The 18,074-nt window shown below is 43.8% G+C and overlaps 1 protein-coding gene across 1 annotated transcript in view; it reads left to right on the top strand.

Moving 5' to 3' along the window:
- GLI3 (GLI family zinc finger 3) overlaps positions 1-18,074 on the top strand; it is a 314,645-nt gene that overhangs the window by 288,573 nt on the left and 7,998 nt on the right. Inside the window, exons 11-13 of the mRNA XM_018046999.1 lie at positions 6,996-7,145; positions 8,219-8,383; positions 14,410-14,700. Coding sequence (XP_017902488.1) covers positions 6,996-7,145; positions 8,219-8,383; positions 14,410-14,700 — 606 coding nt within the window. The remainder of the gene's footprint in view (positions 1-6,995; positions 7,146-8,218; positions 8,384-14,409; positions 14,701-18,074) is intronic.

The raw sequence follows: 18,074 nt of genomic DNA, 5'->3' as shown, positions 1-18,074 counted from the left end.
GTAAAGCAATTATATTCCAATTTTAAAAAGGCAGAAGTGTCCTTCCAGAGTTCATGAACTGCTTGATAGCAGCCTTATTTGGGGAGCAGCAAACATTTGGGATAGATGGTCGGCGTGTGTGTGTGTCTCATCTGAAGGGTTAGGGACAGACTGAGGATGAATGGTCAGCTCTGAACTCAGACTGCAGTAAGAAGCAAAAGAAAGGATCCAGGTGAAGTCAGTGAAGTCTCCTGTGGGCATCTGTTTTGCTGCTAGTAAAAGAAAAGCTTCATTTTCCTTCCCGCACCGTTGCAGCCTCCGAGGTTGATGCCAAGTGGTGGGCTTCTCAAAGAGATGCCCTTGAAAGAAGTATCATCTAGAAAAATCGTTTACAGCTGATCTTATATATGTGTATATGTGTAACTTAACAGAAATAGAGACACAGACAGACATGGAGAACAAAGTATGGACACCAAGGGAAGAGAGGGAAGGTGGGATGAATTGGGAGACTGGAACTGACATATATACATTACTATATATAAAATAGATAATTAATGAGAACCTATTGTCTAGCACAGGGAACTCTACTTACTGTACAATAGAAACTAATACAACATTGTAAAGCAAGTATATCCTAAAGAAATTTTTTTAAAAAAAGAAGAAAGAAATACCTTCCACTTCTCCAATGGCCAGGCCAACTGTAGTGATTCCCCCCGCACCTTCCTCTGTGCCCCCAGAGCTCCATGGGGAGTGCAAGAGACAAGAATCCCAGGTCTTGGCTCATCCTGTTACAAACACAATCAGATGGCCAAATACCAGCTTGGTTGGTTGGCTATGGGCTCCTGAGATGCTTTATTTTTTTTCATCAGCCTTCAGTTTCTTGAGGCAAATGTTTACAATCTCAGTTCATCAGGAAGCTCAGTGGCTGGACTCAGTCTTTCTGGGGTTGCCTGGTCCTGATGTCCTCATCCTCTTTATTCAGACGGGGAGCTGTCCGGATTGGCCCCGCCGAGAGAGTTGGCATCCAGAGCCGTAATTTACCCCATCTATCTCTTTCTGGCGCTTGGGCCTCTGGCAAATTGCATGTCTTGGTGTTGGATTAGTTTGGAATTTAATCATGCATTATTTTCCCTCCAATTAAATTATTTATATATTTGATTAACGTTTTCACTGCCAGGAAGTCAAATTTTCAGTGAAACCACAAATAAACACAGGCCCACTGAATTTCAGGCCTGCCTCCTAGGGAATCTGCCTGTCTGTTTGAGTGTTAAGAATTCACTGTGTATTCTTTTTTTTAGCTACTTAGGATTTTGGTGAGCAAAGAAGAGGTGCTTTTTTTCACGCAGTCCCAGGAACATGGGGCAGAGAGGGACATCTGTCTGGCTAACTCCCTCCCCTCATGTCATCATCCCAGGACCCTCACTTTTATTTCCTTTTACTGCCTTCTCTGTGCTCTGGCCCTGAGACATATCTCCTCCTAATTTTACTTCCTCAGGCTCTAGAGCCAGCCTAACCAAGAATGTCAAGGGCTCTGTTAGCCCAGTAAGGAAACTTTGAAGTCATAGATTTCAGGGAGAGCAAAATAAACGGCCCATAGGCCAAATCTGGCTACTGCTTGTGTTTATACAGCCCAGGAGCCAAGAATGATTTTTACACTTTTAAATAATTGGGAAAAAGATGTAAAGACTGTCCTAGGATACTTGACAGTTTCAGCGTCCGTCAACAGATAGCTGAGCCCATTTATTTGCGTGTTAAAATAGCAGCAGAGGTGAGCAGACTTGACAGAAACTTTTTGGCCTGCAGAGCCTAAAATATTTACTCTCTGGCTTTTTACAGAAAAAGTTTGTAAACATCCAGTTGTAGTTTGTAGTTCATCACCTCCATTTTACAGATGGGAAAAATTAAGGCCCAGATAGGTGAATTGTCCAAAAGTACACAGCTCATTCGAACTTGGTCTGGGGGCATCTTCCAATGCACCACCTCACCCACCCACCCTCCAGCCCCATTCCCATGCTCATGTGGTATGAGCTCTGTCTGAACATGAGCCCTACATGAGTGCCTGCAGAAGCCAAAACGGTTGTTTTAGCAGAGTAAATATTTGGGACACTTGGACACATAAAGTCTATGATTTCTCGGAATTTTAAGTTTCACCTGAAATCTAGCTTCAGGAAGTGTTTTAAGCTCAAAGATGCAAAATGACATATACACAGGGACCTAGTGTATAGCACAGGGAACTCTGCCCAATATTCTGTAATAACCTAAGTAGACAAAGATTTGAAAAAGAATAGATACATGTATATGTATCACTGAATCACTTTGCTGTACACCTGAAACTAACACAATATTGTTAATCAACCCAATATCAAATAAAAATTAAAACATAAATAAATAACCTAAATAAGCAGAAAGATTTCTGTGTTTCTTTGAAGTAATTGATTATGTCCTGTGCTCAGTATTTGAATCCTTAAAGACAAAACAGACTGACCTGGTCTCTGCCAACCGAGGTCAGAGAATCTCATTCCAAGAACAGTAACTTGTGGTCTCAATCCAGGTTGGCACTCAGGCAGTTTCAGAAAAACCACAAAAGCATGTTAGACAGGACTTAGGTCTACTCTATGGGGCAGAAAGGGAAAATTCCCAAGATGCTAATCTTTTTGAAAGTGAGGTTGCTTCCACGGTCCCAAGGAACTTCTCCTCTGTTCCTCTCCAGATGAGAGAAGGCTGGGTATTGTGGTTACTGATGGGCACTGGATTCCCGCCACTGGGATTTTTCAGACATTGTCCAGAGGTCAAGGCTGATGCAACTTGGCCAGGTATTAATCTGAGATGGTTTGCATTTTCCAGGCACTGCTCTCATCAGCCCACTGTCAGCGGCCCCATCCCAGCTCAATGGCAGATCCCTCGACTCCCTGGTCAGCAACTTCTACACTTTTGGTTACTAAAGTCTCATCCAGTTTAAACTTACAGCCTCCTGTCCAATCACAGCCTTCTTCCCTACATCGGCCAGGCTCCCAGCTCAAGGAGGCTGGCAGGCTCTTTGTTTTTCTCCCACCTCACCCACCTGAAGGAGGGCACCTCTTTCCTCTCCACCCAGAGTCTGGCTCCTCCAGCCTGATGGGGAGGACAGGAGGCTTACTAGCTTCAGGTGGCACCTTCCCTGTTGGTCATCGGGGCAGGGGTCCTGGTGGGTGCATGTGAGTTCCATGCAGAGGTCTATCTCACAGTCTCCCTGCTAGACACCTGACCCAGAGGGCTGAATTTTAGGTGGGCCCCCGCCTGGCCACCTCACAGGCCTCCACTGGGCCCCTGGAAGCTCATGACTTCCTACTACACCCAGAATGGCAGTGCTGGGCTGCTCCCATGTCTGCCTGGCACATCTGCTCCTACCTACATGTTCCTCTCCCGGCTCCTCGATGGCACCAAGATCTGACCTTCTCTGGGGGCTTCCACCCATCTTTTGCTCCACCCCCATCCTCACCTGCACACCCACCAGGTCTCCACTCATCCTTCAGTCCCACTTTAAATGCCACTCACTGGAGAAGCTGACCTGGCCCTTGGTGCTCCCCACAGATTTGGGACTCTCTGTTAATTGTTTTTCTAAAGCCCTCTTATTTCCCTTCCTAACACTGATCATAACTATAATTGCACAGTCATTTAAGCCATTATCCATGTCCCTCCAGCAGACTGTAATTTCCTCAGGAAAAGACTCAGGTCTGTCTGAGTCTACAGCACAGGACCTGATGTGCAGCAGTACTCAGCACATACATGTCAGTATGTGGGGAGAGATGAAATGTTGTGATCACTGAGTATTTCTTTTATTCCCTCTGGCAAGATGGGATTCACATTTCGATATCATTCCAATCATTCAAGTTCTTTTGAATTCTCAATACTATATTATTTTAAAGTAATACAGTATCTACATTAAAATCTTACTGTATGGATACTGGGTAAAATGCAGTTGAAGTAAGTCAGGCAAAAGCATCAAATATAAATTCTTGGCTCCAGAGAAAGTTCAGTGTCTCGCCTAAGCCAATCAAACCCACAGATATTTATGGAGGACTTGCCAAGTACCAGGGCCACATCTCAGTGGCTGAGACTACGAAACCAAAAGATGTGGGTCCTGACTCAAGGAGTTAACAAAACCCAAATTCTCAGGTCATATTCCAATTTTAACTTTCCCTGTCATTTTCCTCCCTCCTTTCTTCCCTTCCTCTCATCCTTCCTTTTCTTTCATGTCTTCATCCAAGGAGCTTAATGTCTATAACATGGAAAATAGCTGAGCCAAAAGCAATCTTTATGGAGGGGATCTGTGTGACAATTAATTGTTTTCCCTAGAAAGGAGACTTCGTATAACACCTCCATATCATGTGGGCTTAATGATTGGGCTTCTGTACATTTCTGGGACAGTCTTGGGCGATGTGAAAGGACCACAGACATGTTCTTGAAGCATACATTTGAATATGGCATATTGTCCCCTGGCCAACAGATCTGTTCTCTTCATCCATGTGTGTGCCCCTGTATCACTTTAAAGAATATATATTATAGTAGTATAGTTGCTTTACAATGTGTTAGTCTCTTCTGTACAGCAAAATGAATCAGCTATGAGTATGCATGCATGCTAATTTGCTTTAGTCATTTTCAACTCTGTGAAAGCCTATGGACTGTAGCCTGCCAGGCTTCTCTGTCCATGAGATTCTCCAGGCAAGAATACTGGACAGGGTTGCCATGCCCTTCTCCAGGGGATCTTCCCAACACAGAGATCGAACCTGAGTCTCTTATGTCTCTTGCAATGGTAGGTGGGTTCTTTACCACTGGTGCCACCTAGGAAGCCACGTTAGGTATGGCAAAACCAAAACAATATTGTAAAGCAAAATAAATAAATAAATAAATAAATTTTTTAAAAAAGAAAGTGAAAGTCACTCAGTCGTGTCTGGCTCTTTGCGACCCTGTGGACTATACAGTCCATGGAATTCTCCAGGCCAGAATCCTGGAGTGAGTAGCCATTCCCTTCTCCGGGGGATCTTCCCTACCCAGGGATCAAACCCAGGTCTCCCGCATTGCAGGCAGATTCTTTAACAGCTGAGCCACCAGGGAAGCCCAAGTATATATACATATACACATACATATACATATATGTATATATATATATACATCCCCTCTTTTTTGGATTCCCTTCTCATTTAGGTCACCACAGAGCACTGAGTAGAGTTCCTTGTGCTCCACAGTTCGGCTCTCATTAGTTATCTATTTCACGTAGAGTAGTGTATACATGTCAGCCCCAATCTCCCAATCCATCCCATCCTCTGTCCCCCTTGGTGTCCATGTATGTGTTCTCTACATCTGTGTCTCTAGACTACCATACAGAGTGAAGTCAAAAAGAAAAAACTATTGTATAATACCACTTATGTATGGAATCTAGAAAAATGATACAGGTGAACTTGTTCCCAGCATCAGTTTTAAGAAACTCATACTGAGGACAGTTAGCTTTTTACAGAAAACACACAACTGTCTATCGGGGTTGCGATGCCGTGATAAACCGGAGTGATTCTACATGGGTTCTTCTTCATGTGCAGAGCTTCTGAAAGGATCTTGGTTGTCTGCCTGCTCCCTGGGCCATGTCACCTGCTCTCTCCTATCTCTCTGGCTTTCTGAGAGCTGCTCTAGGAGAGTACACCGTGTTTGCTTTTCTCTGCCTTCATCCAGTTTTAAACTACAAACACAACACGACTGCTTTTTTTCTTTTTTTTTTTTTCTTACGGCAGCCGGCTGCCTAGTGGAGTAACTGGGCAAGGCTGAGTGATGGTGGAATTTTATCCCCAGGCCCCCAGAGACCACTCAGTTAGGACCCAGAACCTCATCAAGAAAGTAATTAAACATCATGTCACTGCTACGTGGCCCGGGAAACCCAGGGGAGGTTTCTGTCATTGCACAAATTTTTTGGTGGTTTCTGTGTATGTGTGGGCAAGGGTTCACAAATGCCTTGAATTAAGGCAGATAAAGTATGGGGCAACCAGAGAATAAACTGAGAGGATCAACCTAGGGCACAAATTTCCCCCATCATCTGTGACTGAACATTATCTTACTGGAGCAGACCTAAGTTTGATCCAAATTAAGAACCACGTCTTCTGGTATGTCTGTAGGTTGCACCTGTCTCCCAGTTGTAGGACATTTGATGTATGGATCCAAGGAACTCTATTAATATACAATGGGATTCTAAAACTTTGAATTGGAATTCAGAGAAATCTCAGGGACATTCAACTTCATTTTAAAAACCAAATTCACAGAATTCTACAGCTGTAAAGAACCTTAGAAACTAGGGGATTTGTTCCTTTATTTTGTGCAGGATAGCACAGACCCTCCTCTGTGCTATCCTGTGTTTTGTTGACGATCACCTGGCCTTCATTTTTAGTCAAGTTCATTTCTCTGTGATTCTTATCAAAAGAATGATCTCCCTAATTGGAACTAAAGTGCCATTTGAAAAAATGCTTTGGTTTTTCCTAGTTCTTGTTACAGACGTGTGTCACTGTGTGTGTGTGTGTGTTTGTGTGTCTGTGTGTCCGTGTGCCCTTCCTGCAGTCTTGAGTCACATCACTAGCCCAAGTGCTACCCAAGGCCTGAAGAGGGTGAGAGCTGGAGGTCCCCTCTGTGGTCACTTCACCTTGACCCCAACTTGGCAGGTGAAAGATCGCAGAGGCCCAGGGAGAACGTGTGTGTCTCACCCCATTTCACAACTCCTGTCTTCCATTGCCCTTGCAGTACCTTTTCCAGGACTCCAAGATTCTTCCAAATTCTGTCACTCCTGGTAGTTAAAAAAAAGTGTCTCTCTACAGTTGGTAAGAGCAGACTGACTTAAGAAATGTACTAACCCGAACAGAATCATCTGCCATACGGGAAAGGTACCGTGGAGCCTTTAGGACTTAAGCTTAGGGGGTTTGGGGCCCTCTGTTATGCCGCCTGCAGAAAAGAGTTGTATATTTCCATTTGATTTCTCTATTTTTTTTTTTTCCCAAACCCAGCATATAAATAATGACCACATCCATGGAGAGAAGAAGGAGTTTGTGTGCCGGTGGCTCGATTGTTCGAGAGAGCAGAAACCCTTCAAAGCCCAGTACATGCTGGTGGTCCACATGCGCAGGCACACGGGGGAGAAGCCTCACAAATGCACTGTGAGTCCTGGGGTGGGCGAGGGGCGGGATGCCCACCGAGAGGGCATCTTGCACCCGGGGTCCTTCCTCCTGCTCCAAGACCCAGAACCGTGCCAGCTGATGAGTGGTGGGAGAAGAGGGTTGAAGCGCTGTGTGATAAACTCCTGGGGCTGGGAGAGGGGAGGGGAGGGAAGAATTAGAGAAAGAGCGCTGACAGCTGAGCTCTGAGAGATACTGGAAGGACGTGTCCTAGACCCACCCTGTCCAGCCTGGTGGCCTCAAGACCACGTGCTTTGGAGAGGAGCTGATTTTTTTCAATTTTATTTAATGAAACACTTGGCTAACAGCAACTGAGTCAGCCCAGCTCTGCAGAGTAGCCGGTGGGCAGGTCGCAGCAGGGACCGGCCATCTAGCACCAGGAATGACCACGGGGCCACTGGGCTTGCTCTCACACCAGGGTCTGTCACACGAGAGCCGTGGAAGGCACAGGGAAAGGCCAGTTTCAACTTGAAAAACTTCAGCTGACTTTCAAAAATATAACCTGTATGGCTTTAGAGTTTTTCCTCAGCCCTCCCCCCACCCCGCCCCCCTCTGTCACCAGCCCGCCAGTCTGTCACTGTGGCCCAGTATAGACCTAAAAGTAGGAGGCTAAGCTTTCTTTCACTAAGGTGCCCGCCAGGCACACTCAGGACTGAGCCTTGGTACTTTACATGTTAAAGGGCCTTTACAAACAGGATCAAATTCCGTGTCTTTGTAGGGACACAAAACCATATTAATGAACTTTGTGCTGAATCTGAAATCAGTGGGAATTCAAGGAGATCCCTGAGCAGATAATGAAACCCATTGTCCACATTGAGTGGCCTATTAAAAAAAAAAAAAGTCCCGGGATTTTTACTAGCACTGAAAATGCTTTCTCTAGAATTGCCCTGAGCCCACCATCTGAATCCCAATAAAGGCAGAGTTTAGTGGACTTTTGTTCCTTGGTTTTGAAAAGCTGCCGACCCTCCAAACATCTGTCTTTCATTCACTTGGAGCAAGTGAGAGGCAGAAGTTGTCATTGTGTGGGGTCATCCAGATTTACCTGTCGTCCTCAGTTTGAAGGTTGCACAAAGGCCTACTCGAGACTCGAAAACTTGAAAACACACTTGAGATCTCACACTGGAGAGAAACCATACGTCTGTGAGCACGAAGGATGCAACAAGGCTTTCTCTAATGCCTCCGATCGCGCCAAGCACCAGAACAGGACACATTCCAATGAGGTAAGGCTCCTCTGGGAGACGCCTGTTGGGTCCAGAGCTCAGGGGGCGGAAATAAGGAATCCTCTGGGGAGACGCAAGCCTGTTCCACTGTAGTTTCCTCTGGCCACTCCCAGCATGAGTGGATGTTAATGCTGCGGGTGAAGGCTTGGGGGCCCTCAGAGGAAGGGCTGAAACCTGGTCTTGGATGGGAGAGACAAGCTGAGGAAAGGGGAACAAGTTTCCTGTTGTTCAGTACTGCCACCTACTGGTCAAACAGTAGGAGCATTTAACTTGGAATCCACCCACTCGCTCTGCCTGGAATAGCAGGAATGCATTTGAAGGACCACGACCCTGTAAGCACTAAGGAGAGACCGAGAAGAGAGGTGTTGACAGCTGACAGCTTACTGCTAAGACAGCCACTTTTATTTGCTTTCTCCAGGTGGTATCTTCAAATGCATTATATCAAAAAAGACTTCTGCAGAGCAACCTGACTTGGCTAAATAGGATTTCCAGACAGTCTAAATTCCAAAGGGTCTTGGAAGCTTATTCTCAGAAACTCAGAATGGTTTCTAGTCAGTTATTTAAGATAATATATTGAGTAAAGCTTCAAGGGTTTCCTGTTGTGTTGTTAGTTCGAGGTATTTATCCCCCACACATTTCAGAGAAGTGTAAGAGTAAATGAAAATGGTTTCTAATTCACTTTGCTTACATTTTAACTCGCTTTTGCCTGCAGATCTCCAGCTTCTCCTTGAAGGTCTAGCTCAAATTCTGCCTGTCTCTGTGAAACCTTCTCTTGAATGAATTCAGAGATTAGCACAAAGGCTTCCCACATGTGTGGTGGAAATAAGCTAGCTAACCAGAGTTTGTTCACGAGATGTAGTTCTGCCCCACGGAGTGGGTCATCTGTTTGACTGAAATCGTGTGAGAGAGGGAGCATTTTGACCTTGGTGTGACTCTCTGTCTGACCCTACAAGGTGCCAGCCAGGCCCTTCATGATCTTCCAGAGAAGAGCTGGAAGAGGGAATTTGTAGAAGTGCAACATTCCGTTCACTGGCCACTGGCTTGAAGGTGGCAGAGATGGCCCTCACAAGTTTCCTTCCAACTGAACTGACGAAGGAAAAGTATCTCCAAAGGGTTTCGCCACACTCTACAAAAGCACTCGCGCACATAAACTCACACACGAGTTCACCTTTACAGACCCTAGTGGAATAAAGAAACCTGAGTCCTTTGGGATCTATAATATTGATCCACTGTTTGCAGATGTTTTAGACAAGATGCCGCATCTCCATTTTCTTTTTATGTCAAAAATGCTTTTACAATGTGTGGCGAAGGTGAAAGTCGCTCAGTTGTGTCCGACTCTTTGCGACCCCATGGACTATACAGTCCATGAAATTCTCCAGGCCAGAATACTGGAGTGGGTAGCCCTTCCCTTCTCCAGGGGATCGTCCCAACCCAGGGATTGAACCCAGGTCTCCCGCATCACAGGTGGATTCTTTACCAGCTGAGCCACACATTGTAATCCAATGTACTTGTTTTGTACAAAGTTTTAGGGGATCTGAAATAGGCAGATCCATAGAGACAGAAAGAATGGTAGCTGCCACAAGCTGAGGGGAGGAGGAATAGGGGTGACCGAAAATAGGTACAGGGTTTCTTCTTGGGATGATAAAAATATTCTGGAACATGATAGTGGTAACGGTTGCACAGGATTGTGAATGTGCTAAATGCCCCTGGACTGTGCCGTGTAAAACGGAGTTCTTGATAATATGTGAATTACGTCGGGCTGTGCCGTGTAAAACGGTGTTCTCCATAGCATGCGAATTATGTCGGGCTGTGCCGTGTAAAACGGTGTTCTCGATAGCATACGAATTACGTCGGGCTGTGCCGTGTAAAACGGTGTTCTCGATAGCATGCGAATTACGTCGGGCTGTGCCCTGTAAAACGGTGTTCTTGATTGATAGTATGTGAATTACGTCGGGCTGTGCCGTGTAAAGCGGAGTTCTCGATAGCATGCGAATCGCGTCGGGCTGGCCAAAACGTTCATTTGAGTTTTTCCATATGGACTTGCCATACACATTTTTGGCCAACCAAATATCTCAATTTAAAATGTTTCAAGGGATTTGATTAACTTAACCTAGAATTTAATTAATCTATTTCTATTTCATATACTTAGGTATGATTATGACCAGACTCTTAGAAGGCATACATTCCTATAGATTCTCTCCTGTTATTGTGGAGCCAGTTGGGCACTGAGAATGTTAGAACTTCAGCAATTTTTTTAAAAAAAGAACTTCAGCAATGAATAGATATAAACATGCTTACTGAGTTTTTATCTTTTTATGAGCTTCAAATGTGTGCCCACATCTCTTTGCTTTAATGAAATGCATTATAGTGGAGCTTGAATTCTTCTGTGCATTAGAAAATTCAGTGTTGTATGAGAGTTGAATATCCATCATGAGGTTAAAATGTATCTTGGTCAACAATATCTTTCACCAAAATGGAGCGATTTACCTAAAATAATGATTAACATTGACCATGAACACATAAGTAAAATTTTATTCACAATCACGTAAATCATTTTTCTCTGTTCCATGAATAGAGAAAGCCCTCAGCTTTGCCTATGAATGATAGACAGTTTCAGATACATCAAAATTAAGTGTGTCCAGGAAATCCAGATTTGTATCATCAATCAACCATAGACAAATCCAGATGTCTTCTTTCATTTATCTGTCCTCTTATTTGCATCTTCATCCTTTCTCTGAACAAATATTGATAGACGGTTATCTGGCAAGCAGGTTGCTATTCTGGATGAGGCAGATGGCGTGGAACAGAACAGGAAGCAATTCCCATTCGGGGAAGCTAATCTAGCTGTCACCCCTGTGACTGTTCTGCCCATGTAGAGACACTGAACCATCGCAGAGGCCTCTGACCAGGCTCCCTACTCCAGAACATGGAGCTCCTGTTCCACCCCCAAACCAGATGAAGCCAGTTTCCTTGAGCTCTGATTTGGTTGTATCTCCCTATACAGAAAGTTCCAGAGGCTCCATCTTTCCTAGGAAAAGTTTAGATGTCTTATGCCTGTATTGGATTGGCCAAGAAAATATTTTTCTGTAAGATACTTTGTGAACCTTTTGGCCAACCCCATATCTACTTTCACCTGCTCAACCCCAGTCTTCCTTTTCCACAATCCCTTGACCTCTCACCATGGTGAACATGAACACAACCTTCCAGACAGCATGCCCCCATGCCTGGAGTGGTCCTACTTTTGGACCTTTGCTCTGGATACTTTTTTTTTTTTTTTGTATTCTCTTGCCCTCATTTTTATCCTTCAGCATCTTGTTCATCTTTCAGGATCCAGCTACAACACCTTTTCTTAATCAAAGCTCTGTTTATCGAGCACTTATTATGTGTCTCATATCACATCATGGTAAGTACTATGTATACATGGTCAGATTTAGTTCATACCCTGACCCCATGAGCTGGGCATTATACTCAGATACAGAAATTTGATGATTGATGCCTTCCACCATCTTCCCAATGAAAGAATGGCTCCCCTCTGTCCATATCCTTCTTAGCATCCACACTTTTCAAATTTTCCATTCTTTGAGATTTAATCCTGTCATTTACAAAACTGTGCTCACAGAGTCTTGTATCTGGTAGGGATCATTAAATGTTTATCTATAATTTTATTTGGATAAATTCTACAAAGTCAAGTAGAATGAAAGTGTTCACAAAGTATCTTTCAGTTCAGGGAGTCAAAAAGGCAATCATGGTGGCAAAATTTAAATCTCCAGGACAGGAAACATGGGTAAATTAGAACCCTGACAACATTTATCTTTACCTACACTTAGATTGCATTTCAGTCATTAATCAGAACAGAATCTGGGGTCCAATCTACATCATGTAGTTAGTGTTTGTTGTGAAGTGTTGTTTTCTGACCTTGTGTGCTTGGAGATTTTTGTAGGTGGCTATTGTTTATGTGCACATACAAGGGCACGTGGGCACACATGTTCTTGTTGGTCTTGGAAATGCAGGAGCTGATGAATATTAGTAGATTCATTCCATCCCTAGCTGTGTCCTCATTTCCAGATTAACCCATGATACACACATGCAGACATCTATGGGAAGAATAGTGCTTCAGACCTGGAGTGCTGGCCTGGCTTTGTGCTCCTTCTCCCCGCCCCAGACATTGCTGTCTGCCTGTCATAGCAGTGCACTGAGCCAGCAGCGGGCCAGGGTCAGACACTATACAGTAATAGCACTAATCGTCAGAGCCATTCTTCTGTCCCTAATGCATAGAATTTGATGCGCTCATTTCATTATACATATATATGCTGCAAATCACACAAGCTCCTGAAGAGAAGTAATTTGTAGTTAATGGGAATCAATTCAACCCCAAATTATCTCAAATTTGGAGGTGAGGTCTCTCAGCATTCTGGAATCTTTACCTCACTCCATTAGGGCATGCCATAATTTTAGGCAGCACTCAGTCTGTTCTTGGGCTTTTAGTGGAAAAGCATCATTCTATAAGACAGGGACTCTTTTCTAATCCAATGGATACATTATATTAATCATGTCTTTCATGAATATTGTTTATCTAATAGCTCACCTCCTGATACATACAGATGTACATATAGACTCATATAAGCATCCGTGAATATATTATATTTCAAATGAAGTAAACAGAATCACAATTCTGATGTTGGTTATGAATATAATGCTAGCAGTTCTGTGATGTGAGTAAATATTCAACTACAAGGGTCCGTATCATTTTTGATGACTATGGGTTTGACTACTGACCCACACAGAAAATGAAATTAGCATGAAGTGATTTCTAGACCTTAGCACTCAGGAGCAGAGCCTCAACCAGAAATACTATCTCCAGAATGACATCTACCAGCCCTCATCGGCTTATGGGTGAACATTTGCGGATACTCCAACAGGGCTTAGGACTTTGAAGACCAGAAAGGTTCTGGATATTCTGAGCCCTGAACACCCCCACACAGCTGTAATACAACCCAAAGGGTCATATTTTAGTGACATCTAACCTAGGAGAGGCTACAGCGATTTTAAACATATTCATTCATTTATGATTCATTTGTCTGCCCAGGTCTTGGTTGCAGCGTGCAGGATCTTCCATCTTTGTTGTGGCATATGGGCTCTAGTTCCCTGATCAGACATGTGGCTCTAGCTAGAGCCCCCTGCGCTGGGAGCACAGAGTCTTAGCCACTGGGCCACCAGGGAAGTTCCAGGCAATTATTATTGTCATTATTATTTTCTACTATGTCGATGTGTAAAGAGCACATTTTAAAAGGTGGAAGAGTGATTTTAGGTCTGGGAAACAGGACTTCGTAAAAAATGTCTTCACACAAGCTCCCCCCAAAGATGGGTAGCATTCTTCTCATGAAAGGATGGGTGTCTTTTAAGCCTTCTTCTTTTATCATCACCATCAGCATCACCACCATCATCATATTATCCTGGACACCATGTGACCCCATGACACTTCTTCCTACTCACAGAATAAGTTTTTCCAGGAGCACAAACACAATTCACATGTTCTAAGCTCTCCCTGTGTGTGTATGTGTGTGTGCACGTGCACACACACACTCAGTTGTGTACTATTCTTTGCAACCCCATGGATTGCAGCCCATCAGGCTCCTCTGTCCATGGAATTTTCCAGGCAAGAATGCTGGAGTGGGTTGCCATTTCCTACTCCAGGGGATCTTCCTGACCCAGGGATCAAATCCATGTCTCTTGTATCACCTGTATTAGTAGGTGGATTCTTTATCACTGTGTGACATAGGATTCCCAATCTCTCCCTGAGCACTCTCTAAAATAGTAATGTGTTCAAGCTAGATTCCATGGACCCCAAACTGTGTCCAAATAGTCTTTATTAAACCACTGCACCATTTAGAGGGCTTTGAATACCTCAAAACCTTGTGATCATGCTTTGAAAGAATTAAAAATATAATGAAGAACCACAAGAGACTGTTGGGCCGGATAATCACTTTGATAACGATCTATTCTTTCATTGTTGGGGCATTTGACAGAAACCATATGTGTGCAAAATCCCCGGCTGCACCAAGCGCTACACAGACCCCAGCTCCCTCCGGAAACACGTGAAGACTGTGCACGGCCCAGAGGCTCATGTCACCAAGAAGCAGCGAGGGGACGTGCATCCCCGGCCCCCGCCCCCGCGAGATTCCGGCGGCCACTCACAGTCTAGGTCACCTGGCCGGCAGACTCAGGGAGCCCTCGGGGAGCAGAAGGACCTCAGCAACACTACCTCAAAGCGGGAAGAATGCCTCCAAGTGAAAACGGTCAAGGCGGAGAAGCCCATGGTATGTCATTCGCTTTCCTTCTGATTGTCCCAGGTCTCTAAAGGGGCCAGGTAGGGTGCTGAGTTAAGGGAGGACCGCATCACCCCGGTCCTCACTGGAACCCACTGTTTGATTTAAGGAGATCAGAGCTCATGGATCTCAATTGCTTACCCCAGCTCAGAAAAGAGGTTTGAGGTTTCCTAACTGCTTTTTTTAAATCGATCTGGAAGTTGTGGCAGGTAGACACACACCACTATCCATGTTTTCAGGAGGCCTCTAACATAGAGAATTATTCATTGGGTCCTTCTGTAAACATGTTTTCTGACTTCTGTGCCTTGGCGACCCCAAGAGAAATAAGCCATGCACAAGTGCTGAGTTGCATCAGTTGTGTCCCACTCTATGTGGCCCTGTGGACTGCAGCCCACCAGGCTCCTCTGTCCATGGGATTCTCCAGGCAAGAATACTGGAGTGGGTTGCCATGCCCTTCTCCAAGGGATCTTCCGGACTCAGGGATCAAACCCGTGTCTCTTATGTCTTCTGCACTGGTAGGCGGTTACTTTACTACTAGCACCACCTGAAATAAGCCATGGTCCCTGTTCTTTAGGGGTCTGCAGTCCAGTGGGATAGGCAGACCAAGAAAGCTTGGGTAATAGGGCTCTAAGACAAGTCTGGGTGCGAGCATTCAGAGCGGAGCTAACAGGGTGCACTTGGCAATGCCATGGGAGGGGCAGAGGGCAAGTGGCCGCCAAGTGCAACACTCAGAGTGGGGAAAGAGTGTGTGCAGGGGCCCAGGACCCGGCACAGCCAAACACGAGTCATGGGGCCCCAGGGGAATGTGCCAGAGTAAAACAAGGGGAAGATATAAAGGGATTTTTAATTTTTTTTCTGAATTTTTAGAAAAGACAACTCCTGTGCCAATCTAGAGATTAGTTGATAGACTTGAGACCATATCTAAAATGATTCCTGAAACAAGGAGGTAGAAAGCAAGGGAGGGATTTGAAAAATGTCATCGACAAAAATCTTACAGTTTGATGCAAATAGGACACATGGATTAAGCTATTGTTGTGGCTTCTTTCAGACTTTACTTGGTGATTTTTGCCTTATGCATGGACCAGAATAAAACAGCTAAAATTTTCCCAAAGACAAAATGAAAAGAGTAGCAATCAGAGGAGATTTAGTTCGTCTGTATTTGGCATATGTATAATGGAGTCAGCTCTGTGTTTTGGGTTCTAGTCTGTCCACTCTTTGGATGTGAAAGGTACTAGATAAGTCACATGCTTAGACTTCCACATGCATGGGAACGATCAGGCAGGCAGATTTCTACTCGGTGTAAGGAATCATTTGCATAAAATTAGAAAAGTGCAGGAATTGGATGGACATCCTGTGAATTCCTGAGTGATATCATGTGTAGCCAGTATGTATGGGCAGGAACTAATACGCATATGACTTAATTGCATTTTAGTGACTAACTGAGTTTGTCTTTAAACTCTTAAGAGTCTTAGCAAGTGACATTAGGTCTAGCCAAAAATCGTGCAAATAAGCTATCTTATCATTATTTCCCTGTGGATAGCTGTACTTTGCTTTTAAAAAACACCTTACTAAGAAGTTTATATATGTGTTATAACTGATCCCTATACATTTAAATTAATCAGTTCATAAACTGTGTTTTATATACTTTTAAGGGAGGAGTATTTATCAGTTTCCTAAAATAAAGTCCACCTGTATAAAAATTGTGCAAAAGATTTAACCATTTATCCTTAGTGTTTACTGAAACAAAGAAAGTGAATCTGTTGTCTCCTAGATAATGTCATTGAAAGACAATGATTTATATTTTTAGGACATCCTGTGAACTCAGAGTCCCTGGTACCTTTTATGTACATCCTTAGCAAAAAAGAAGGAAAGAAAGAAAAGTTATCACTTCTCCAAACACTCATTATTTAAAAAGAAAATTGGTAGAAATAAAAACATACAGCGATTTTGCTCAGTGACATCTGAGATGCTCCAAGATGTGAAATATTTTATGAGATATAGATATATTGATATAGAAACAAACTGCTGGAAAGAGATTTCAGGATATTGAGACTAGGCCCCATATTTTACAGGTGTGGAAACAGAGGCTCAGTGAGGTTAATAAATTAATCAAATTTCCACAGGAGACTTTTTTATGTATATGTGCTCAGACATGTAAATGAGTAGGTATCTCCGTAGACGTAGTTATTGAAGCATGTGAGATATACATTTCTAATAGTCTTTCTTTAAAAACTTGTCTTTGATTTGTTCATCACGCTATAAATTAAATTCTTTCTTCTTTTTTTCTGATTACTCCAACATCTCTTCTGTGTAATGCTCCTAAATGTCTTGTTCTCACTTCCTAAGGACAGTGGGTAATAAGGTGAGGGAATTTTGGCTTCTCTGCTCTCTTTGTTTTGTTTTCATTTTAACATATAGCTTTTTATTTATTTCATTTTCTTCAGTCTTTGTCCTTTGTGATATCTTTGGTAGTGAACATTGCCCAGATATGTCTCCAACATAGAAGCAATGTGTTTCGAACATTCAGCATGTGAAAATGTGGAGTTAGATGTTGAAATTCATCGTTCTATTTGTCTAGGATTCCATAATAAATCACACTGAGGCCGACCAAGCAGATGTTCTCAAAGACCATTTAACTGTCATGTTGACTAGTGTAAATTTATTCTTGGACCAGACGTGCACCACCTTCTTAGAGCAAGAGCTGGATGTACTTGTTGGCAATCTAACCTGTATTGAACTGTCGGGGTCCTTTAATGATTTTCTAATTGTAGACGCATGAGAGCCTTCTTCCAGGCCCTGTGGAAACGTGAGTCTGCACTCTTCCGCAGGGAAGTGTGTGTACATACACACAGATTCACACACACACATACTGATTTGACAATCCAAGAGGAAAAGTCATTCAAAGCCCTGGATGATCTAAGTTCTCTGCAAAGGAGCAGGTGGTCCCTTCGGTGCTCTGCAGAAGCAAAAATAAGCCAGGCTTCATGCATTCATGATCACATTTGTGCATCTTATTTTTCTCTGCTTGGTTGCCCAGGACACACTTAGTGTACCATGTGGTGCTCACTTAGAAAGTGTTCATTTCCTTGGGTGTGTGTACTGTGGTCTCAGGAAAAGTGTGACAGGTTCCACGGAAATGACCCATGTCCAGAGCCCCTTCTGACAGCACTGTGGTTCCACCTGAGACCATAGCCATGTGTACCAGAGTGTGTGTAGTTATCTCTCCTTGCTCATGGGCTGCTGTCAGACTCTAGTTGCTAGGTAACACCAGAGAGAGTGCTACAGAGGAACAGAAGTGAGGCCAGGCCAGGAGTCTAGGTCATCACACTGTTCGCTCTGTAACTTTGGGCAGTCACTGAACTTCT

This window comes from Capra hircus, chromosome 4 (assembly GCF_001704415.2).
Source record: "Capra hircus breed San Clemente chromosome 4, ASM170441v1, whole genome shotgun sequence".
NCBI classification, from domain to species: Eukaryota; Metazoa; Chordata; class Mammalia; order Artiodactyla; family Bovidae; genus Capra; species Capra hircus.
Note: the sequence above shows the minus strand (reverse complement) of the source record. Positions and strands in the feature narration are given on the sequence as shown.